Here is a 25,790-nt window from a genome sequence, read left to right as displayed (position 1 = left end):
ACAGGTGCTAATAAGTGGAAGAAATCCAGATGTCTATCAACAAATGAATGGATAAACAAAATGTGGTATACATATACAACAGAATATTGTTCAGCCTAAAAAAATGAAGGAAATTCTGACACATGCTATAACATGCATGAACTCTGAGGGCACTGTGCTGAGTGAACTAAGTTAGTCACAAAGACAAAAACTCTATGATTCCACTCACGTGAATATCTAAAATAATCAAATTCATAGAAACAGAAACTAGAATGGTGGTTGCCAGAGTTGTAAGAGGAGGAAATGAGGAGTTGTTATTTGATGGGTATAGAGTTTTAGTTTTGCAGGATGGAAAATTTCTGGAAATTAGTTACATAACAATGTAAATATATGTAACACTAGTGAATTGTACATTTTAAGATGATAAACTTGGTAAATTTTATGTTATGAGGGGTTCTTCTGGTCACAATTAAAAATTTTAAATTAAAAAAAAGAATATTGGGAGAATTAATCTCAAACAGGTACCTTTGAGAGTAGAGAGAAATAGTGTGGTTTAGGACTTAAAGAACAGAGAACCCAAGGTATTCTTTAAGGAAGCAACAGATCCTCAAGGCACATGCTGGATACCTGATTGAACAGCTTTTTAGACAACTCTGGGTGTCTCCTGCATTGATTTATCTATTTTACTTGAGGTTTCATGGTAACCTGTCATCTTTTAATGTTGTATTAGCCAACAGTAAGAGACAAATGTGATGCCAAAATCACTTACTTTTTTTGCTCACTATAGGAGAGTCAGTGAGGGGTCTGGGATATAAGGCAAGCGAGAGTATGTGGAGAGGACAGCATGCTGATGTTTGCCTCCACTCATGAAAGTCCTTTACTTTTGGATCAGTTCTTTAAACACAGAGGTCTCTGTGGTGGCTAATCTATCTACATTCTTGATCCTGATTCCTCAGGTTTCAAAAGCATGAGGCTTTTGGGGAAAGCTTTCCCCAGCTGTAATGATCCCAGTCCCTCTCCTTTCCTCCTCTCAAATCTTATCATGCTGCCATGCCTTTGAATTTTCTCCCTGCATTCTCTGCATTTTCTAGACATGGGAGCTAATAATATTATGAGCATGAGATTTGAAGTAATCTCTTCTGGTCTCCAAAGGGAGTCTCCCACCATCATTCAAAAAGCCTCAGAGTCTACGGGATCTACTCTTTGATATCTTTGATGATGCCACACATTTATTCCTTTTCCCTCACAGTGAGCATCATCCTGAACTGTCATCCTGAACTCTCAGTGTCTCCAAATGGGAAGAGCATGATACTCACTGGCTCGTGGATGAACAAATGCCAACATGGTCAGTGATCTGATCCTGAGCCTGGTGTGCTGGGCAGCCAGGGCTTCACCTGGGGCAAAGTGTACTGGGAAGTGAAAGTGGATAGGATCTGGTGGGAAGCAGAGGAGGAAAACGAAGCAATGAAATACAGAGGTGGAGCCAGAGGTATGTTTGGCAGTAGCTATCTTGGTGGTTTCATGGACATTACTGGTAGGTGTAGTTCTCCTGGATATAGAAATGAGAATGAAGAGTTGGAGGAGGGATGGAATATGGTCAATATTCTCCCTGGTGGGGGTGGCAAGAGAGTCAGTGGTGAGAAGAGGACTTCTCAACTTCACCCCCGAGGAGGGATTCTGGACTTTGCAGCTGTTGTCAGCTGGGGTCTATGTACATACTGGCCCTGAGTCTTTCCTGTCCTACTGTCCAGCACAGACTGGAGGTGCTTTGGATTACGACGTGGGGAAGGTAACCTTCACCAATACTAGAACTCAAGAGTTTAACCTATGCTTACTTAAATCTGAAAAGGGAAAACACACACATACACACACACACACATACACACATATGGAAGGGAAAGGGAGGGGAGGGGAGGGAGGAAGGGTGTTTATCTATGCATTCTTATCTTCCTTCACAGGGAGAATTTTTCCTTTCCTATGGTTTAATTACATCAGACTTAGACTTCTACTGAGACCCTGAGAAAAGATCCCATAGGCATAGCCCTGGGTATTTCCATTTATCTCTTATTCCTCTACATCATTTACAACTTTTTAGCTCAGCTAGACTGTCCTGCTGGGTTTCTGAATCCCCTTAAGCTGACCAGAGCAGTCGAAGAGTCAGGAGTCTCTTATTCTCTCTGCTTCTTCTCTAAAATGGGAAATGACAATACTTGATCTGATTTATCTACAGTGGAAGACTTGAAATGTCTTTAAAGTATTTATTAAAACATGTGTTACTAGTCTTATTTCTATTTGATTTGGTCCTTGTCTTCTGCCACTGAGCAAAGGCGTGGGAAGGAGTGCCTATGTCATATTATTACGATTTCTATCTCTCATAATGATTGATTACAACATCTGTATGGATTTCTAAAGGGCCTTTCTTGTTACTTATTTCTCCTGCCATCCTTCTAAGCATCTGGGAAAATAGTAAATATTCTGATGCAACCCATGCCTGATCAAGCATTTGAACTTTATACATTCTGGTATTTGAGATATCTACGATAAGAACTGGCTTATTAATTTCTACTATGTTCTTATAATTTTTACAATAAAAAGGGAGAGGATAGCCAGGCGCGGAGGCTCACGCCTGTAATCCTAGCACTCTGGGAGGCTGAGGCGGGCGGATTGCTTGAGGTCAGGAGTTCGAAACCAGCCTGAGCAAGAGCAAGACCCCGTCTCTACTATAAATAGAAAGAAATTAATTGGCCAACTAATATATATAGAAAATTAGCCAGGCATGGTGGCGCATGCCTGTAGTCCCAGCTACTTGGGAGGCTGAGGCAGAAGGATTGCTTGAGGCCAGGAGTTTGAGGTTGCTGTGAGCTAGGCTGATGCCACGGCACTCACTCTAGGCTGGTCAACAAGTGAGACTCTGTCTCAAAAAAAAAAAAGGGGGGGGGAGGAAAAAAAGAAGTTGGGAGGGAGCATATCCCTCATGAATAGATTCCCGGCCTCTCTTGGGGTGAGAGTTCTCACTCTGTGAGTTCCTCCCAGAGCTGGCTGTTAAAAAGAGCTGGCACCTCCCTCCTTGCCTTTCCTCTCACCATGTGATCCCTGTGGGCTGCTGGCTCCCCTGGCCAGTCCACCACAGCTACAGCAGCGTGAGGCCCGCCCCAGATGCAGGTGCCCATGCAGGTGGCTGAATTTTCCAGCCACCACAACTGTGAGACAAACAAGCCTTTTCTTTATAGACCACCCAGTCTAGGTATTCTGTTATATTAATAGCAACATGAAAGTGAGACAGTCTATATGACATAAAGCTAACCCTTATCAACATACTCTATATAAAACAGTAGAAAGGATAAAGAAGAAAGGAGGAAATTAGTTTTTAAAAAACAGATGAACTTATTTCTTTAGGGGCACAGCAAAGATGACAATATGAGTTGATACAGTATTTTTCAATTTTGCAGCTGTTGAGACTTACTAAGTTTCCCTTTTCACTACACAGTCCTGATTTCTTTGCTCATTCCAAGACCAACTGCTTCTGGATGATAGGATAAAAGGCAAAAACATTGATTTCCATCAGTATCCTTTATTTCTCTATTCAGCAACAGTAAACCCAGAGACGGTGGGCTTGACCGTGGGCGAGGTGGGTAGGCAGTGGAAATCCAGAATGAATGATACATTGCGGTGAGGATAAATACTCACTCCACGGTGGAGCGGATCCAGTATAACCAATCTTCCACTAGGGGCTACTAGTCCACATTTGGATATGATGACATAGTTGGGTTTAGGATTCATAACTGCAGGCAAACTGGGTAGTCAGCTATGGTCCAAGATGGACCACCTTCACTGAAGGAAAATCCATGCATAGTCCCTATGCCACCATGGCTTTCTTTTTTTCCCATCCAAAATTGCAATGGCTGAGAAAGAGAAGGACTAACAACTACAGAAGGGCTTCTAGACCACCAATTATTGAGTCTTATCTTCAGTTTGGGTGTTTTGTTGAACATTTCCTTGGAATATACTTATTTCCATGTTCTGAGCCCATCCCAAGAATTCAGTGCCTACAAACACCTCCAAAGGTCCTGTGACTACTCCTCCAGTTTTTATCTTCCGTATATGTGGACATCAGCCAAATATTTGGTCACTACCTATGAATTTCTATAAAATCTTAACATCAGACCAGTCATTGTTCAACTTCCAGGCAATGAGCAATTGAGTATCTTTCAAACCTCTGCCCAATGTGATATTTTGATTTCTCTGTTGTTCTTTAACTACGAAAGAGAGTGTATCAGTAGAAACCTTACTCCTCCCACCTATCCCCAAATCCCTGGACCCAGGAGATTTCTTGAGAAAGTTTTATAAAACAGGGAAAAATAATTCTAACCTTTCACGAATTCTTCTAGGAACTAAGGAAAAAAGAGATACTGTTCTGCAGCTCATTTTATAAGATTAGCATAACCTTGATAACAAAATGTGTCAAGCACAGAATAAGAGAAAAAGACTGGAAAATTTCCCTCATGAACAAATTCCTAGGGAAAATGCTAGCACAATGAATCTTGCAATATACTTAAGGATAAAAACACATAGCTATTACCCCAATATGTAACATTTGAATATCAATTAATGTAATTAATTAAAAGATTTAAGGAGAAAAAGACAATAATTCAATAGATACAGAAAAAAACATTTGATAAGATTCAACATACCTTCATGATTAAGGATTACGCCGGTAATCCTAGCACTCTGGGAGGCCGAGGCGGACGGATCATTTGAGCTCAAGAGTTCAAGACCAGCCTGAGCAAAAGTGAGACTCTGTCTCTAGTACAAAAATAGAAAGAAATTAGCTGAACAACTAAAAATACATAGAAAAAATTCGCCAGGCATGGTGACACATGACTGTAGTCCCAGCTACTTAGGAGGCTGAGGCAAGGAGGATCGCCTGAGCCCGGGAGTTTGAGGTTGCTGTGAGTGAGGCTGACACCATGGCACTCTAGCCTGGGCAATAGAGTGAGACTCTGTCTCAAGAAAAACAAAAAAAAAAGATATATTACAAACTAAGAATAGAAAGAAACTTCCTTAAAGTAAAACAGGCTAACAATGTACTTGATTGACCAGGGACTGATGCTATAAATAGAAAAACAAACAAACAAAAAAATCCCAATGTACTTGAATGTAAATATTTAGGTTAAATACACAATATTATATTTAATTTTCTTTGGTATTTGAAATAAATTTACAAATAACTTGAAATTACTTCACTTATTTTATTTTTCAGGAACTCATAACAGTTAAGTCAAATTTGTAGCACAATTAAACAAACGGCAATCCAGGACCTCTGTGCAGCTTCCTCTCCCACAAGGCAAGAGGATGATCCAATTTCTGGAAGAAGGACAACTGTTCTCAGTAGGGTGTTTTGTTTTGTTTTGTTTTGAGACAGAGTCTCACTCTGTTGCCCAGGCTAGAGTGAGTGCCATGGCGTCAGCCTAGCTCACAGCAACCTCAATCTCCTGGGCTCAAGCGATCCTCCTGCCTCAGCCTCCTGAGTAGCTGGGAATACAGGCATGTGCCACCATGCCTGGCTAATTTTTCTATTTTTAGTAGAGACAGGGTCTCGCTCTTGCTCAGGTTGGTCTTGAACTCCTGAGTTCAAGAGATCCTCCCACCTCAGCCTCCCAGAATGCTAGGATTACAGGCGTGAGCCACTGCTTCCAGCCTGTTCTCAGTAGTTTTCCAAAATAGTGGGAATGTACAAAGTTGGCTGAAAGGAGGGTGGCAGTCTGTGAGGCGCCGTAACTCACTTCATTCAAACGCTCTACTGAAGCAAAGGCACAGCACGCTGACGGCACCTCACTGCATGTGTATTAGTGCGTTCTTCTTTCACCTTTCAGCTTATCATTTCTCATTTCCTAACCTTCGTGAAAAGAGAAGCAAAGCAGCATTCACTTCATAAACTCATCCTGTTCCTAAGTGTATGGGGAGGGAGTATTCTTATTTTCACTCAATTTATTCAACTGCATTTAAAATTTATGTCTGCTCTGCTCTTCTATTAATTTTCCATAAATAGATACGACCTTTGATTCTTTTCTATGTGGCATTAAATGAGGTGATTTTTTTTTCTCTTTTTCAGCTCAAGGTCTTGTACCTTCCTTCATTGTATAACTTCCTTCGTCTATATTTCACTGCTCACATATTCCAAAATACACACATTATCTATGACTTGCTTTTTTCATTCAGTGGTATATTTCTTAGAGTTATTAATGTTGATACATATTGATTTAGCTCCTTTTAACTGCTTAATGTATTGAATGATAAAATATCACCTGTTTTAGTTACTGTGGTAAGGGAAAATTATAAGCTCCATATTTTTACGGCCCCATAAACATAACGAGTTAGAAACTGCTGGTCAGAGGTAGCAGTTAATAAAACCTTGGAAGAGATATGAAGACACAGGTGTCCATATTCCCCATGAGACTGTGTGTGGGCCTGTCGTGTTTGTGAGGCAGCCAGTGCACCTTGGTACAGAGATGAGGAAAAGTTTAGTGAAGATCAAAAATATCTCTAATCCTGGCAGAGGGACAGGAATCTGTGCTGGGTCCAGAACTACAGCTGAAAGGAACAGAAACAATGAGAAAGACACCCCTGAGAACCATTACCTTGATTCCAAAACCAGGCAAGGACAGACATCACAAGAAAGAGAACAACAGACAAATATTTCTCATGAACACAGACACAAAAGTCTATACAAAATGTTAGGAAATCAAATCCAAAATATACATGAAAAGGAACATACATCTCTCCACATTGGAGTCAACCATGATGAATGATTCTTTTAACGTGTTCTTGAATTTGGTTTGCTAATATTTTATTGAGGGTTTTTGCATCTATATTCATTGGGGATATGGGCCTATAATGTTCTTTTCTTATAAAGTTCTTATCTGGCTTTGGTATCAGGGTAATGATGCTAGTCTTGCAAAATGAGTTTGAAATTATTCCTTCTATTTCAATTTTTGGAAGAGTTTGAGATAAACTGGCATTAGATCTTCTTTAAATGTTTAATAAAATTCATCAGTGAAGCCACAGGCTTTTCTTTTGTGGAAGACTTTTTATTAAGGATTCAATCTCCTTACTTATTATTGGCCTGTTCAGATTTTCTATTTCTCCAAGATTCACCTACTTGGTAGGTATTGTGTGTCTAGGAATTTATTTGTTTCTTCTAGGCAATCCAATTTGTTGGCATATAACTATTCATAGTAGTTTCTTATGATTCTATTTTGGTGGTTCAATATAATGTCTCTTCTTTCATTTCTGATCTTATTTATTAAAGTAGGTAGTCTCTTTTTTTCCTGGTTAGTCTACCTAAGGGTTTGCTGATTTTTGTTTGTCTTTTAAAAAAACCAACTCTTAGTTTTATTGGTTTTTTCCTCTATGGATTTTATAGTTTTTCATTTATTTTTGCTCTGATCTTTGTTATTTCCTTCCTTCTGTTAACTTTGGCCTACTTTGTTCTTCTTTTTACAGTTTCTTGAGATTATTTTTTATTGTTATATTATTTATGATCTTTCTCTTTTTTTGATGTAGTCATTTATTGCTATAAATTTCCCTCTTAGGACTACTTTCACTGTATCCCATAAGTTTTGGAATGTTGTGTTTCCATTTTTGCTTGTCTCAAGGTAATTTTTTTACTTTCTTTTTCATTTTTTCTGTGACTCATTGGTTGTTTAGGACCATGCTGTTTAATTTCCAGATACTGTGTATTTTCCAAGATTTCTCCTTTTACTGACTTCTAGTTTCATGCCATTGTGATTCAAAAAGATACTTGATATGATTTCAATCCTCTTAAGTTTGTTAAGACTAGGATCTATCTTGAAGAATGTTCTGTGTGTGCTTAAGAATGTATATTCTGTTGCTGTTGGCAGGAATGTTCTATAGATGCCTGTTAGGTCCATTTGGTGTAAAGCCCAATGGTTCTTTATTGTCTGTCTAGATGATCTGTCCATTGTTAAACATGGAGTACTGAGGTCCCCTACTATTACAGTATTGCAGTCTATCTCTCTTCATATCATTTAGTATTTACTTTATATATTTAGGTACTCCAATGTTGAGTGCATATATATTATTTATAGTTAAGTCTTGTTGAAATTAACCCAGTATGTAATATTAACTCAGTATGTAATAACCTTCTTTATCTCTTTTTATATATGGCTTCAAGTATATTTTATCTTATATAAATATAGCTACCCAACACGACTCAAAGTGACAATAAAAGCAGTAAAGAAGCCATGTCTGTCACCCTCCAGCCTTGTGACTTTTGAAAGATCATGCACCTCTGCAGTTTTTTCATCTGCAAATGTAAGAGTTAAAAAAAAATATATATAGCTACCCGTGTTCTCTTTCAATTTCCATTTATGTGGAATATCTTTTTGCATCCATTCTTTTTCAATCTTTGTGTGTTCTTAATATTAAAGAGAGTCTTACTGTAGGCAGCATATGGTTGGATTTTGTATTTTTGTCCATTCAGCCACATTTTGTCTTTTTATCAGAACATTTAATCAATTTACATTGAAGTAATTGATAGCTAAAGACTTGCTACCGCCATTTTGTAATTTATTTTCTGCTTGTTTTGTAGGTCCCTATTTCTTTCTCTCTTTCTTCGTGTCTTCCTTTGTGGTTTGATGGCTTTCTGGGAGGGTATGCTTTGAATTTCTTCTTTTTATATTTCGTGCAACTCTTTTTTTGCTTTGTGGTTATCAAGAGGATTACATAAAAAAACTTACCCTTGGTGGGCACAGTGGCTCACACCTGTAATCCTAGCACTCTGGGAGGCTGAGGTGGGAGGATCACTCAAGGTCAGGAGTTCCAAATCAGCCTGAGCAAGAGCGAGACCCCATCTCTATTAAAAATAGAAAGAAATTAATAGGCCAACTAAAAATACATAGAAAAAATTAACTGAGCATGGTGGCACATGACTGTAGTCCCAGCTACTCGGGAGGCTGAGGCAGAAGGATCACTTGTGCCCAGGAGTTTGAGGTTGCTGTGAACTAGGCTGATGCCACAGCACTCTAGCCCGGGCAACAGAGCGAGACTCTGCCTAAAAAAAAACTTACCATTATAACAGTCTATTTTAAGCTGATAACAACTTGCCTTTAATCACATACAAAAACTCTACAACATCACAACCTGCCCCTTTTATAATTTTCATGTCAAAATTTATATTTGTTTTTGTAATGTGTATCCTTAAAAACTTATTGTACCTAGTTTTAAATAGTTTTGTCTTTTAACATTCCTAGTAAGGATAAAAATTACTTTATTCACTACCCTTACAATATTAGAGAATTCTATGACTATATATTACTTATATCATTGTTTTTTATTTTAATATATTTTTTATTATTAATTATAAACCTTTCATTTCAGCTTAAAGAATTCCCTCTAGCAATTCCTGTAAAGCAGGCTTAGTGGTGACGAATACCCTTAGGTTTTATTTGTCTGGAAAAGTTTTTGTCTCTCATTTTCTGAAAAACAGATTTACTGGGTAAAGTATTTTGGGGTGGCAGTTTTTTCCTTTGGCACTTTGAATATACTGTATCACTCTTTCCTGGTTTGCAGAGTTTCTGTTGAGAAATCTGCTGAAAGCCAAACTGGAGCTTTTTATAGTGTAATGTTTCTTATCTCTTGCTGTTTTCAGTATTTTTTATTTCTCTTTATATTTTTTGTGCAAGCCTCCAGAAGTATGGAACAACTTTGTCTTTAATTTTTGATAATTAGATTATTGTATGTGTATGTCTTGGTGAACTCCTCTTTGGGATGAATTTGATTAGTAATCTCTGAGATTCCAGTACCTAGATGTTGTCTTTTTCCAGATTTGGGAAATTTTCAGCCAATATTTCCATAAATTTAATTTCTTGCTTAGGGACAGGAGAGAGGAGCCCTTTTTCTCTCCTAATTTGTAAAGGTTAGTTCATTTGATGGTATCCTATAATTCCAGTAGGTCTTCTTCATTCTTTTTCATCATCTTTTCTTTTTGCTCCTCTGATTGAATAATTTCAAATGTTCTGTCTTTGAGCTCAGTGATTTTTAATTCTGCTTGATGAAGGCTACTGTTGAAGCTTTCTATTGAATTTTTCAGTTCAATTATCACATTCTTTATGTCTAGGATTTCTACTTTCCATTGTTTCTATTTATTTGTCAAACTTCTAATTTTGTTCATAAATTATTTTTCATATGTTATTTAATTTTGTATCAATATTTTCATGTAGTTCCCTAAACTTCTTTAAGGTAATTATTTTGAATTCTTTGTCAGTCATTTCATAGATCTCTATTTCTTCTGGGTCCGTTATTGGAGTTTTATTTTCTTTTGGTGGTATCATATCTCCCTGATTTCTCATAATCACTGTCATTATGTTAATGCCTGTGCATTTTAGGAGATGGCAACCTCTATCCAACTTTGCAGGTGTTCTTTGTTGATAGAGCATTACTATTTAGCCTAGCCTGAGATTCTGCATGGGCTGGCTGATAGCAATACCAGATAGGCAGACATTGGTGTCTGGGTTCTCTAATTGGGCTGGGTTGCTTCCTGTACTCTGAGATGAAATGGTATTGTTGGCTGTGCTCTCTGTTCCAGTGAGAACAATGGCTGGACCACTGGCTGTCAGGAGAGGTTACTGGCTGGACTCTGTGACTATCTTTGATTGGGCAGGGTTTCAGGTGTCTTTCCTGGCAGGGAAGTACTGTTGTTTGGAATATGCAGGTGAGCAGGGTTGTGTGATGGGCTCTAAGCCTATGTGAGATCCTTGGGGTTGTTGCTTATCCATACAGGGTGGGCATAGCCAGAGGCTATGCTCCACAGATATGTGTGGATTTGAGGTTGTCTTCCAGCCTCAGGTAGGCTTAATTAAGCAGAGCATTGAGGTTTGGAGTCACCATTTTGCACCTACAGTTGTGTGGGTCCAGACGCTCACTTTATGTATAATAACTGACCTGTAGTTGCCTCCTGGCTTGGGGAAGACCTAATGGGAGCATCAGAGATTAATTAGATCACTCCTCCCCAACTAGGGTTGGGTAGGCCGGATGCTCCCTCCATAGGCAACTGATGACCTCCAGTTGCCTCCTTGTCTGGAGAAAACTTGAGTACACAGGTTGTGTGGAGAAGCTGGACAGAGATTTAAGAGTGGAAGATCTGTGCACTGTGTTTCCTAGAGTGTGATGCTGTTGGCTAGTTCTGTGGTGTGCCACCTCCACCGGCCAGAATGCAGAGCAATCACCAAGATCTGCACTCTGGTTGCTGTGTGCCCCACTCCCATTCTTTGTTTCTAACTGAACTCTGGTGATCTAGACCTGGTGGTACTCCAAATAATTCCTATGGGACTAAAAAGAAGTGAGCCCCCTGTGAAAGATCCCAGGATGGTAGAGAAGCTGAATGCCTCCAACTCACTTTTTCCACTGTAGAAACCATGAGTCCAGGGGAATTTGCTGTGTGGAACTGTGCCAGCTTGGGGATGGGATGGCACAGTTCAAGAGAACTATTCCCTTGCATTCAACTACAGCTTTTCTTGGTTCTGCAGTCCAAGGGGTTATCTCAGCCTCACTGTGGGGAGCTGCTAGTTGGATTTCAATACAGGGCAGTGAAGCCTGAGAACTCCTGTTCTGCCATCATGCTGATGTCACTCCTTTATTTTTCTTATTCTTAATTGATTTAGCCAAAAACACATTGTTCAAAATAATAGCAACAATATATTTCATGATTACAGTTTATATTTAAGTGAAATGAGTGACAACAATGATACAAGGGAAGGTAGGGAGAAATTTGGAATATTTTGTTGTTCTAATGTACTTGAACTCTTCATGAAGCAGTGTGGTGTTATTTGGAAGGGCAAACACCAAAAAAAAATTAAAAAGAAGTATAATGATACACCAACAAAGGAGAGAAATGTAGTCAAATAAAAGCCTCAATTAAAACTGCAAAAGGAAGAAAATGCATGGAAGACAAACATAGGAACAAAGAACAGAAACAATAAATAGAAAACAATAATAAACATGGAGTTATTAATCCAATTATATCAACAATCACTTTAAGCATCAAAGGCCTAAAATCACCAATCAAAAGAGATTGTCAGAGTAGATTAAAAAATTAAGACACAATCATATGTTTATACCAGAAACCATCCTTAAATACAAAGATACATATAAATTAAAACTAAATGGATGGAAAAGATGGACCCTGCTAAGACTAATAAAAAAGAAAGTTATAAAAGCTATATTAATTTCAGACAGGGCAGATATCAGAGCAAGAAAAATTAGCAAGGATAAAAAGAGATACTACTTAATGATAAAGACATTAATTCTCCAAGAAGACAGTAATTTTTAATGTGTATGCATGTGAAAACAGAGCATCAAGATTCATGGAGCAAAAACTGATAGAACTTCAAGGAGAAATAGATTAATCCATTATTAAAGTTGGAGACTTCAACACCCCTCAATCAGAAATAGACAAATCTACCAGGCAGAAAATCAGTAAGGACATAAGCAAACTCAGTGACACCATAATTAAGTTGATATAATTGACATCTATGGACTACTTAACGCAATAGAAGAATACACATTCTTCTCAAGCTCATATTGTAATATTCACCAAGATAGACTACACTCTGGGTTATAAAACACCTTAACAAATTTAAAAAAATAGAAATCATACAATGTCTACTTTCAGACCATAGTGAAATTAAAGTAGAAATCAATAACAGAAAGATAGCAGAAAAATCCCAAGTATTTGAAAATTAAGCATTATTCTTCTGAATAATACATGGACCAAAGAAGAAATTTCAAGTGAAACCATGAAATAGTTTAAACCATAATAAACGAAAATGACAATACAACTTATCAAAATTCATGGTTTGCAATCCCACATTCATGAACTGAAAGAATCAGTATTGTTAAAATGACCACACTGCCCAAAACAATCCACAGATTCCATGCAATTCCTATCAAAATACCAATATCATTTTTCACAGAATTAGAAAAAGTCCTAAAATTCATATGGAACCAAAAAAGAACCCAAATAGACAAAACAATCCTATGCAAAAAGAATAAAACAGGAAGCATCACATTACCTGACTTCAAATTATACTACAAGACTACAGTAATTCAAATAACATGGTATAGGCACAAAAATAGATACAGATCAATAGAGCAGAATAGAGAACACAGAAATAAAGCCACATACTTACAGCCAACTGATCCTTGACAAAGCAGACAAAAACATGCACTGGGTAAAGAACACCCTGTTCCATAAATAGTGCTAGAAAAATTGGATAATCGCATGCAGAAGAATGAAACTCAATCCCCATTTCTCATCATATACAAAAATAACCCAAGGAGACACCAGTGGAGGCAGCTAAGTCCGTGTCACCCCTTCTACAACGCCAGGCAGTACAGTTTGGGGAGGGTCCTCTACCACGTGGGACAGGAAAGGAAAGAGTACAAAGGTCTTTGTCTTGCTGCCTTGTCTAAACTAGAAAGAAACCTGGTTGACTGCATTACTGGCTTTAGCACTATTAGCAAAAACTTGACTATCGTATTCTAAACACAGTTTTAAATGAAAAATGGCTTCTCTTTTAATCCAGATTATGTAGTTTAAAATTACTTGCACACTATCTCATGCCCAAAATTCTCAGGCAGCAGAAGGCACGATAATTTCTCTACCTACATGACATGGAAACTTCAGTGTCACTGTAAGATTTCACACGCCCTTGGGAATCCACTGGAGGCTTCTGGGTGTGAAGGAAACATCACTGGACACAAAGTTGAAAATGGCAAAAAAAAAAAAAAAAAGCCCTGAATGGATAGGGCTTTTTTTTCCCCTGAGATTATGCAGTGAGATTTTTTTTTTTTTTCCTTTTGAGGTGGACTAAAATATCTGGGCAAATAAAAACATTGTTACTCCTAGAAAAGATATTCTTTGGCTAGAAGTGATAGAAATATAACTCTAGCTTGTCAAAGTGGGGATGGATTCATGTCTTCCTTCTAAAGGAAAAGCAGGGATGCAACTGAGCCTCAGGTATAACTGGGACAGGGACTTGAATGCATCTGAGACTCCTCCACTCTTATTTCCTCTTCTCTGTATTGGCTCAAGTTTTTCGCTCATTTCCTATATCAGCTGTAATTATAGCCATGTCTAGGCTCATAACTCTTATCTTACCAACAAAGAAAGACAGAATTATTCTCTCTGGTCATGAAGTACCAAATTCCAGGAAAGAGCTCTGAACCAAGGGCCTAAATCCTGCCACGCCAAGTGCTGTGCAGAGCTGAAAGACTGGCTGAAGACTGAGCTGGCAGCAAGCTATCTTAGGTCTGGGTGCTGCCCGAGGAATCAAAGACCCTGCTGTAGCAGTACAGTAGGATAGCCTAGGTTAGGCTGCAATTATATACAACTCTCATATCTCAGTGGCATAAACCAAAAAGATTTCTTTCTTTCTCATGCTACCTGTCTACTAGAAGTTGCTTAGAAGGGCTCTGCTCATTGTAGTCACTTGGAGATCCAGACTCTTGGCACAGCCTCCATCTTCAGCAGTGGTTATTGTTATGTCAGCGGCGAGAGACTCTGGAATAACTTGCACCAGCAGTCAAATTCCCAGTCCAGAAGAAATATATATCAGCCCTACTTACAACTCATTGCACAACAGTACTCTGGCACTCCCTCCCTCCCCTACACATTGAACCAGGAAGTAATCCTGCCATGTGCCTGAAAAGCAAGGAATCAACAAAATTCGGTGACCAACTATGATGTCACTGCACCTTAGCCATGCTCATCATGGATTGATCAATAGTAGCTGGGATGGTGTGGAGCTGCTCAAGGATTGCTAAAGAGGCCACTGATCATAAGTTAACCCCAGTGCAGGGTGCAACATGGGACTTCTCGGAAGAATGGGACACTGTGCCAGTTAGATTAAAACAAACAAATAATGTTTACTACATTGAATAAAAAATTGGGCAAGAAGCTATTATCCTAAAACAAGATCTTTATCATTGTCTACATGTTTCTTGGGACTCCTATATTGAAATTCTGGACGAAATGTCCCCTAAGTTTTTCTTCTAACAATAAAACTCTGTTCCCAACCTCCTGTTGACTTTACTTGCCTATAAACCCAAGGAGGTATTAACCTTGACTTGTCCAGACTCACTCATTTATAGTTTCTTCTCTTCTAACACCTGACTTTCTCCTTCCTTCTGTTAAAACCACTAGCTTACTCTTCAGCCAGTCTCTCAGCTCTGCAGAGTTCCAGACGTGCCAGTATTTGTGAATGTGACTTCATTCTCTGAAGAAAAGGCCACCAATAATGCAATCAATAGGAGAATAAAAGACGAGGGACGTATTCCTCATCAGACAAGTGGTTAGAGGGAGGCAGGTCGATCAGGGAAAATTAGCTGAAAAACTTTCTGCTTCATGATCCCCCACACCGACTTCATGTACTTGTAATTTTATGGAACCCTCACCCTATTCCTGATCACATGCTTAATTCACTCCCTAATCCCATTTCTATCTCACTTTCTCCATGAACCCCTTTGGATACTTAGGAATTTGGTTCTGAATCTGTCATTAACCTAGTTTAGGATGATATGAATCCTAGAAATAAATAAGTGTTGAGATAAAATGTTTTGATTCATAAATATGAGTGTCCTCTTGTCATGGGATTAATTCCAGAGCTTCTTGAGTCTGAAGAAAGAGAGGGAGGAGATTAAGATGAAGCAGCCAGGCGTGAGGGCTCACACATGTAATCCCAGCACTTTGGGAGGCCAAGGCGGGAGGATCACATGAGCCTGGAAGTTCGAGACTACAGTGAGCTGTAATGACACCACTGCACTCCATCCAGCCTGGGTGACAGAGTAAGACCTTGTCTTGGCAGACAAAAAAAAAAAAAAAAAAAGATGAAGGAGATGAGAGAACAAGCAATACAGGTTTTAATGGTGTGTGAATTATGCCTTGCTTTCTATTAGCATTTCCTAGCTAAGAGATTCAGGTTGGTTTTCAAGAGGAAGATGCCACTCACTCAGGTTACTCAATGGTGTCCTGAGTGGTCACAGAAGGAGAAGAGAGGAGAGAATTTCTTGTCTAAAAGGGAATATGAGAGATCTGATATCATGTGCTTGGATAGGTAACAGGGTCACAGCCACCAGGTCTGGAGAACAATGAAAGATCTAAAAGGAAGCAAAAGTTTCTTTAGCTCCAACTTATGACCTTTGAATCCAGCTTTCAGTGAATTTCCATTATTTCAATTCCTATCCACTAAACTTTCCCATTCACATAATTACACCAGAATGATCTGTTCATACTTTCTAGACTTCTGAAAAAAAACTGAAACTGAAAGAAGCAAATAGTGTTCATGATAAGCCTAGGACTCCAAATGGTCCATGAAAACCAGTTCTTAGAGTTCAGTCCTCTTTTTTATGTTAACTTTCTTATACACTTGCGTACAATCTGCTAGAAACTAGGAAACAAATACAGAATTCCAGCAAGATCTAATAACAAATTATTGTATTCCTCAATGGGTTGTGTTCGTTGGGACTCCAGGTTCCAGATCATCATTTCCTTTTCACTTCTCTAGAACCAGATGCCAGCCAAGAAGCATTAGGGGTGCTTGAGTACAGACAGACTCAGGAGCTCTCAAAGCCCAGGAGCACCTACCTCTTCCTTGCCCGAATGCAGGCACTGGAGAAGGAGCTCACTCACCAGGGGGAAATATGAATGTGTCACCACGGTACCCAAGGAACCACCCTATCCTGACAGGCTGATGAGTGAGCTGAGGAGGGCAGTTCCCACTCAGGTAGAGGGACACACAAGGGCATGTCCTCTCCTTAGTTCTCATATTTCTGTCTTCCTTCCCCATCTCCACCACAGTCCTGCTGGCTCTCCAATCCTGCAGACCGGGACCCAGGAGACATGGGTCAGGCCGGGACCAGAGCAGGCACCAGCACCACCAGGCCTGGTGAGATGGGAAATCCAAGTAAGGGGTGGCCCCCGTCCATGTTCCACCCACTGTTCTCTCCCGCTGGCATTGCTGGGTGATAGAAGTTATAGAGACGGAGTAAGCGACACAGATGAGCGCCATCTCCATCTGAGTATGTGATATGGGGGCAGGCCGGAGCCCAGCATCCACATATTTATAGTGGATAATTATACCCAGAGAACCAAGTATATAATTCCCAAAAATGGGGCTTGTGTTCTGCTCTCAGAAAGAGGGTTGACTGAGTGCTGCTTCCATGGAAACTAGGCTAAAGAGGAAAACTGGGAGAGGATTTGTAGAATGAGTTTGTAAGCCAGTGGGGGCCATACCAAGGTAGTTCAAGAGGAAAAAGACGACAGAGTAGCTCCTTCCCTGAATGTGCAGCATGACACTCATCAGTGCCCCAGAGAGCGTTGGGGTCTGACCCGACCACAGCAGCTCAGCTGCCTCTATGCTTGGAGCAGACTGGAGGCAGCGGTCATACTGCCACCGCAGGGCTGAGCCCGCCACCGCCCACTATAGGGCATGTACCCGGCACCGCTTGACAGCTCCCCTCTGTGAGCCCTGAGAAAATCATGCTAAATACAGAAGCCGAGGCTACAGAAAGTCATGACTACCAGGAAAAGTTAGACTCTAGGGCTAGGAAAGACTTTAAAGATCATTCCAAATTTTATAATGAGGGGTAAATCAGTTTTTAATGGCCGCTAAGGCCAGTAAGCGGCAGAACATGGATGCGAACCCAGGGCCCTTCGCTGCTCAGCCAGCGCTTTCCATCGCGCCAGGAGGAAGGACAATGCAGGAGGGGCCCAGAGGGGCTGGGGCTCATCTCCTTCCACTTCTTTCCACACAGAAAAGGCAGGATTCAAATGGAGCCAAAAATTCAGGCCACTGAAAGTTTCAGGTCTGTCTCCAATGAATCTGGTCCTCACCCCAGGTTGAGCTGAGTTAATGTGTTTGACCATGAAGCTTTAAGCCACAGATGGTAACACTGCAAGAGGTGGGAGCCAAGTATCAGGCAGTTTCTGTTTTCTCTATGAATCGTTCAAGCCCCCTCACAAAAAGGTTATTAGTATAGAGGACGAATGAGGAATCAAGGTTAGACACCCCAACTTTTAGGAAGACTGAGTATTGTAAGTCATAAAATCCTTATAGCAACGAAGATCAATTTCAGAAGGACAATTTACCTCTTGCTCAAGAAAGCTATCCAAGAACAGAACTGTACGCACAAAGTTCAGAGACCAATTTAGGGTTCACAGTCAACACAGACAGCCCTGTCTCCTTCCTAGTGGCATCTGTACAACATCAATAAACATTCATGAATGAAATCATGAAAGACCCTCAAAGGTCTGTGTTGGAGGAGCAACTGTGGTTAAAACAGCATAGCGGGAAAAGCTTAAGATTCCTGGTTAAGTAACCAATAATTCAGACTTAAGACTTTTTAATCAGATGATGATTTTAAAATTTCTTCCAGGGCCATGGGCATCAACCCGGAGAGAGAACAAAGGACGCCCAGGCCTTCTGGGAACCACAGGTTGAGGTGTCCGTTGTCAGTCAGCAATGTGTTTTGTAGCAGCAGCCACCGAAAGCAAGTAATGAAAATTGGAGGATAGAGATCGTAGAAAATCCCCTTTCCCCACCTGGAGAATGAAAGAAACAGGAAAAGGTCCACCCCACGGTTGGCAGCGCTGCTCCACAATCCGAGGTAGCCAAGGGGCCAGGCACACAGCACCCGGCCTCTCTGAGCCTCGGCTGTCCTGGACAGGAGCAGTGGCACTCTCCTCCAAGCCTCTCAAAGTTGCCTTGACTTTTCACTGTATTCTTTGCATGTTGTAAGATACCAAGTAAATTTGTTTTAATAGTATACATTAATAATAATAAAGACTTTCCCCATCTTGTGGAGGGGGAAACTGAGAAACAGCCTGCTGAAGTGATTTGCTCCAAGTCTGGCCAGGGTGGTAAGTCGGTTTCCTACATCCAGTTCAGTGGCGCTCTGACCCTCCATCTTTTTCTCTAGCTGTGCAAGTGGCCTTGGGTCAGGACACTGCTCACACAAAGCTCCTGGTCTCTGAATATGGCAAATTGTGACCACAGCAGCTCTGCGAGGGTCGTCTGCTCATCCCAAGAGATGCAACACCAAGCCCTATGTGCTTCCTTGGGAAGGCCACTTCTCTGGGACCCACTGTGGATGATGGAACTGTCACACAGGGGAGACTGCATCCCAGACGTAGCTCCAGAGTCACTGAGAAGACAGGAAAGGATCTTCCTTCGTCAGAAGGAGGAGGTCTAGCCTGTGAAGGTCACCAGGGCACAGTTAGGGCTCTTACAGCCCCAGAAACTGAACTGACCCTGCGTCAAAATCCCCAAAAGATGGGGTAACCTTTGCCAATGCAGATTAAGACACCACCATTTTTACTTTTCAGGATTCTTTTACAGGGAAAACAGTCCTATTCTTTGGTCTCTACAGACCAGGGGCCAAGCTGACCCTATGTCCCTGAGATGGACGTAGCTTTCCCATGGCCTCTTACGATTACCTGGCCAGCAATGTATTTAATCAACAGGATCAGTGTGGCTCCCATCATCGACTGACCTCATCAGTGAGGGCACATATGTGGCAGTCTCCTGCCATCACATCCATGTGATTATTGAGCATGGCTACTGAGAAGTCTATGTTCTCCACAATCAACGGGATCTGCCCCACTGATTCCCAGCCATGGCATGTGTGTGCCAGTTCCTAAACATCATCGTTCCATTTCCAGCCCACAGCCCACCTCTGCCCAGATCTCCCACCACCTGAAGCAGTGGTCCTCAAACATGAGTGTGCACAAGAACCCAGTGCACTTGCTGACATGCAGATTCCTGCACCACACCCAGAGAAGCAGCTGCAGTCCCTGCAGGGTAGAGCTTGAAAATTTGTTTTTTAAGAGCTCAGGTGTTTTTGTGTAATACTTAAAGAAAGGCAGTCCTAGAACAGTGTTTCTGAAATTTTAATGCATCAGCAAATTATGGGCAGCTTGTTAAAATGCAGATCCTTATTCTGCAAGCCTGGTGCTGGGCCTGAAATTCTGCATCCACATGACCTCCCAGGAAAGCTGGTGCTGTGGGTCCTTTTGACCACATTTTGAGTAGCTAGGATTCAGAGTATTTCCAGCCTGTATTTGGGCCTGACAGAACAAAAGTGCCACAAATGCAGTCTTAACCTTCCCTTAATTCTCTGTAGAGTAAAGCCTTTCTCTCACCTCCAGTTAGACAGGTCTCCATGGATGAAGGGGCACTGCTTTAGCTTGTGTAGCCTGAGTTTCTTGCTATGGAACTCTGTTTTGATCTCACTAGCCTTGCTACTGGAAGTGCTGAGCATTGGTTTTGTGTGTGTATAAAGTAGCTAATAGAAAAAAGAAACATCATGCAAGGGTGATAAAACATTAGGAAGGAAAGCCATTGGAAGCCTTGGAGTATCCATCATAGAACACATCAAGAAAACAATGTGTGCCGGGCGCAGTGGCTCATGGCTGTAATCCTAGCTCTCTGGGAGGCTGAGGCGGGCAGATTGCTCGAGGTCAGGAGTTCAAAACCAGCCTGAGCAAGAGCGAGACCCCATCTCTATTATAAATAGAAAGAAATTAATTGGCCAACTAATATATATAGAAAAAATTAGCTGGGCATGGTGGTGCATGCCTGTAGTCCCAGCTACTTGGGGAGGCTGAGGCAGGAGGATCGTGTGAGCCCAGGAGTTTGAGGTTGCTGTGAGCTAGGCTGACGCCATGGCACTCACTCTAGCCTGGGCAACAAAGGAGGCTAAAAAGCAAAAAAAAAAAAAAGAAAGAAAAGAAAACAATGTGAGCTATTATACATGCCTGTGAACTGTTATACATGCCTGTAAGCTGTTATACATGCCCCAGAAGGTGGACAGATCATTTTTCAAAGGTCCTCCGAAGTTTGATTATCTCAAACTCTTTCAGATAATATCCATATTGACTCATTACTTTTCTTTTAACTTAAAAAAATGAGTTACATTTAAGTTTTCTCCTAAAAGAATTGCAAAGATGAACCTTGGCCTCTTTACACATTCAAAATTTTTGTCTGAGGGCTTGAGAGACTCTCTTTTCATCAGTCTCTGGACCCACCTAATCCTTTTCTAGTCTTAACCTCCATAACCCTAAATCTGAGCTGTCTTGTTGGCACCTCTAGGAGTAATCACAAGACTGAGACCACGGCAACAAGAGAAGCAGAGTCAAATGACTCGATAAGGCAGCCAAAGAAAAGGGGCTAAAAGGAGAGATGGAGAAATACAAAATAGAAAATCTGATTCTACCATCTGGGTAGTTCCCTCCACTTTCCTGTGCTTTCCTTTAAGTCATTAACAGATGACCTATCATCTTTTTTATTTCTTCAAAAACAAATAAAAACTCAAATCTGCATTTGGGAAACTGAGAAACTTTCAGGAAACACAGAGACATCTCTTCAGGACTGAGGACAGCAGAGGATGGTCAAGCCGACCAAGGAGGAGTCCGCCAAGACCACTGAGAAAATGCCACATCTCAACATGCTGGTGAGGGAAAGAAAGAGTAGAGGATTGTCCAGCCACCAACAGAGAGTGTTCAGGGGAGGTGCAAAGACTCAGGGTCTAATAGTCCAAAAGGGGCCCTACAGAATGTCTACGGTCAACCTCCTCATAGAAATGATAATACAAGCGAGAGAAGGAAATTCTCTGTACTTCATTATCACCAACTACCCTCTTCAGACATTTATTTTAAAAGGAATTTATAGGATATTGAGACTTCTTCAAAGTCCTTGGAGAAAAAAATACATAAAAATAGAACTCTCACTTCAATGATCTAGAAAATAGCCTTAAAAATGATAAAGAAATTTCACACCAGGCACAGTGCCTCACACCTGTAATTCCAGCATTTTGGGAGACTGAGGTGGGAGGATTGCTTAAGGCTAGGAGTTTGAGACCAGCCTCTACCAAAAATTTAAAAATTTGGCTGGGCCTGGTGGCTTATGCCTGTAATCCTAGCACTCTGGGAGGCTGAGGCAGGCGGATGGTTTGAGCTCAGGAGTTCTAGACCAGCCTGAGCAAGAGCAAGACCCCATATCTACCAAAAATAGAAAAAATTAGCTGGGTGTGGTGGCAGACGCCTATATTCCCAGATACTCAGGAGGCTGAGGCAGGAGGATTGCTTGAGCCCAGGAGTTTGAGGTAGCTGTGAGCTAGGCTGATGCCATGGCACTCTAGCTGGAGCAACAGAGTGAGACTCTGTCTCAAAAAAATAAAAAATAAAAAATAAAAAATAAATTCAAAATTAGCTGGATGTGGTGGTACACGCCTGTAGTCCTAGCTACTTGGGAGGCTGAGGTGGGAGGATCACTTGAGCCCAGGAGTTCAAGGTTACAGTGAGCTATGATCATGTCACTGCATTCCTAGAAGACCTCTAATAAAAAAAAAAAGGCTAAAAATTTCATAAAGTATCTAATCAAGGTAGAGTAACACAAGAGCTGCTAACCCAGGATTAGCCCTTGTACATCCTGACTGTGTGCAGTCTTTTCTTTCTATAGTTGGTGAGTGGTTAAAGATCTGGATTCTGCTTCTGGCTCTGCCATACACCAGCTGTGTGATCTTAGGCAAATTAATCATTCTGAGCTTTGGTTTCCTTCTTTGAGGTGGGCACTTCTTATGTGTCAGGCATTGTTAGGAGATGAAAGACAAAAATAATCTCTGCTCTTAAGTAGCTCCTCAGTCTAACAGAGGATGTATATGAAAATATCAATAATCTAACAGTACTACTTAAAAGTACATTTTAATATCTATACCCTGTACTGGGTTAAATAATGCCCTCCCCCATGACCATCAGGAACCTCAGAATTTGACATTATTTGAAAATAGGGTCTTTGTAGATATAATCAAGTTAAATTGAGGTCATACTAGATTAGGGTGGACCCTTAATCCAATGACTGGTGTCCTTATAAGCGGGAAACTGGACACAAGCGCACATACATGGAGAATGTGATGTGATGTGATGATGGAGGGAGAGATGGAGTCATGTATCTACAAACCAAGGATTGCCAGTAAAAAGCAGGAACTAGGAGAAGCATAAAATTTTCCCTCAGAGCCTCCAGAAGGATCAACCTGGCTGATACCTTGATTTCAGGCATCTGCACTTGGTAACTGTGAAAGAATAAATTTCTATTGTTTTAAATCACCTAGTTTTTGGTACATTGTTACAATAGCCCTAGGAAACTAATACATATCACCACCACTCCACAGAACATGTGTTTTCCTTCTATGCCTCCTAGTGTTTGGGATACATTTTTTTATCTTCTTAGAGAAGGGCAGTTATCAACCCTGGTTACTGCATCAACACATGAAAGGGCACAGGGCAGAAGAGGAGGATGAGAGAACAAAATCAGATTAGCAACTGCACAGTAAGGTAAAGGCATGGGAATTTACTTTTGAAATGCTAGATTCTTGGAACCCTGTGATTGTTTTTATGTAGAGACAAATTCTCTGATACTTTTCCCTTGAAAAGGCAAAGTCAAATTCCCTCCCTATGAGTGTGGGATTTTCTTAATGACTCGCTTCTAACAAAAACAATGTATCCCCCCATAATATGCCGAAAGAAAAAAAAAAAAGAAAAAAAAAAAAACAATGTAGCATAAGTGACCATATGTGACTTCTGAGACTAGGTCATAAAAAACATGGTGGCCTTCTCCTTGCTCTCTCTCTTACATCACTTGCTTTGGGGGATGCCAGCAGCCATGACATGAAGATATTCACCCAACCCTAAAAAGAGATTTATGTAATGGGAAACAGGCCTTCTGTCGACACCCAGCACACCCTGCCAGGCATGTGAGTGAGGCGCCCTGGAAGAGGACCCCCCCAGGCCCACTCAAGCTTTCAGATGACTGCAGCCCCAACTGCAGTCACATGAGACAGAGCCACACAGCTAAGCTGTTTCCAGATTCCTAACCCACAGAAACTGTGAGATAACAAAAGTTTATTGTTTTCAACCACTCGTTCTGGGATAAAATGTGGCAACAGATAACTAACATAAGACCTTTCAAGAGTCCTCAAATCCCAAGTATTCTTCCTGCCTACAAGATACCCCCTATGTGATCTCTTTCTGCCTCTGACACACCTCTGAGAACAAATTTAATTTCAAATCCCTTACCCAAGCTAGAACATAGAATTCACAGGATCTCTGCCTTTGTCCTCCCTTCCATCTCAAAGACTGTGTGGCCACATTCTGAAGGCACTAAACTAGGCAGAATCAAGAGTGGACTTCAGGCCAGGCGCGGTGGCTCACACCTGTAATCCTAGCACTCTGGGAGGCCGAGGCGGGCAGATCACTTGAGCTCAGGAGTTCAAAACCAGCCTGAGCAAGAGCGAGACTCCGTCTCTACTAAAAAAAAAAAATAGAAAGAAATTAATTGGCCAACTAAAAATATATAGAAAAAAATTAGCCAGGCATGGTGGCACATGCCTGTAATCCCAGCCACTCTGGAGGCTGAGGCAGGAGGATCGCTTGAGCCCAGGTGATGAGGTTGCTGTGAGCTAGGCTGACGCTATGGCACTCACTCTAGCCTGGGCAACAGAGTGAGACTCTGTCTCAAAAAAAAAAAAAAAAAAAAAAATGGACGTCAGTGATATCAGTAGCCAGGAAGAAGGACAATTGAGATAAGGGTGGTCCTTGGGTCCTGTGAGATTTTCATTTGTGAAAAAGAATTAAACTGGAAAACAAAATTTAATCTTTAAAACACATATTCAGGATATTGTGTGTCCAGCATAGTACTAGACAGCAGGCATAAAAATGGTCTCTATTTATAAATTCACAGAAATGACTAAGGTTTTGTAAAAAAAAAAGCTATTGGTGCCCCGTTCATACTCCCTTAGACCAAGGTCTGGCTACAGAATTTGTGGGACCCAGTGCAAAAATTATTCAAAACTTATTGAAAAATTACTAAGAATTGAAAGAGGGCAGAAGCAGAGCACTAAGCCAACTGCCCAAGGCACATGCCCGCGAAGTCAGCCCCACCCCAGGCATTCACAGTTATGTGAAGGCTGCTGACTGCTCTTCCAGCAACCTTTTTTCTAGCTGACCAGCATATCTGGCTTGCACCAAAGGGAAGCAGGAACTGCTTAATACTCCTGGAAACAGTCCTTGACCAAGCAGACAAAGTAGGAGTTGGTAGATAAATACTCCAGCTTCCTCATCTCTTGGTTGGTGTAACTCTGGAGTACTCTAGTTTTCAGTTTTCCAGTGGGATTGACATGCATGTGCCCATAGTGGTAACTGGGGCATTTCCTGGGATCACGTCCAAAATAAACAACTTGTACTCATATTCTTGTCTCATAGTCTGCTTCTCAGGGAAACCAAACCAAGACAGGTTTCATCTTATAAGCCAACTCTAATTAGTACTGGCTGCTTGGAACACAGGAATCAGGGAATAATTCCAGAAAGATCTCCCACACTATGCCAAGGAAAAACAGAAGCCCAGGCCAGGTGAGGTGGCTCACGCCTGTAATCCTAGCACTCTGGGAGGCCAAGACAGGCGGATTGCTCAAGGTCAGGAGTTCGAAACCAGCCTTAGCAAGAGGGAGACCCTGTCTCTACTATAAATAGAAAGAAATTAATTAGCCAACTAATATATATAGAAAAAATTAGCTGGGCATGGTGGCGCATGCCTGTAGTCCCAGCTACTTGGGAGGCTGAGGCAGGAGGATTGCTTGAGCCCAGGAGTTTGAGGTTGCTGTGAGCTAGGCTGATACCACGGTACTCACTCTAGCCTGGGCAACAAAGCAAGACTCTGTCTCAAAAAAAAACAAAAAACCTC

General features: G+C 41.0%; 2 protein-coding genes and 1 pseudogene across 3 annotated transcripts in view; 2 read left to right on the top strand and 1 right to left on the bottom strand.

Moving 5' to 3' along the window:
* Positions 1 to 25,790, bottom strand: part of LOC105855380 (uncharacterized) — a 125,772-nt gene that overhangs the window by 73,044 nt on the left and 26,938 nt on the right. For both annotated transcript variants that reach the window (XR_012919366.1, XM_076003557.1), the window contains exon 3: positions 4,671 to 4,782. The gene's annotated coding sequence lies outside the window, so the exon portion shown is untranslated. The remainder of the gene's footprint in view (positions 1 to 4,670; positions 4,783 to 25,790) is intronic.
* Positions 1,198 to 17,522, top strand: LOC142871028 (tripartite motif-containing protein 26-like). Its single transcript, XM_076003603.1, is given in 4 exon segments — positions 1,198 to 1,568; positions 1,570 to 1,797; positions 16,856 to 16,943; positions 17,484 to 17,522. Coding segments are annotated over 4 exon segments (726 nt in total).
* The window catches only part of LOC105855379 (spermine synthase pseudogene), a 31,662-nt pseudogene continuing 27,313 nt past the window's right edge, over positions 21,442 to 25,790 (top strand).

This window comes from Microcebus murinus, chromosome 5 (genome assembly GCF_040939455.1).
Source record: "Microcebus murinus isolate Inina chromosome 5, M.murinus_Inina_mat1.0, whole genome shotgun sequence".
NCBI lineage: Eukaryota > Metazoa > Chordata > Mammalia > Primates > Cheirogaleidae > Microcebus > Microcebus murinus.
This window is presented reverse-complemented; position numbering and strand designations above follow the sequence as displayed.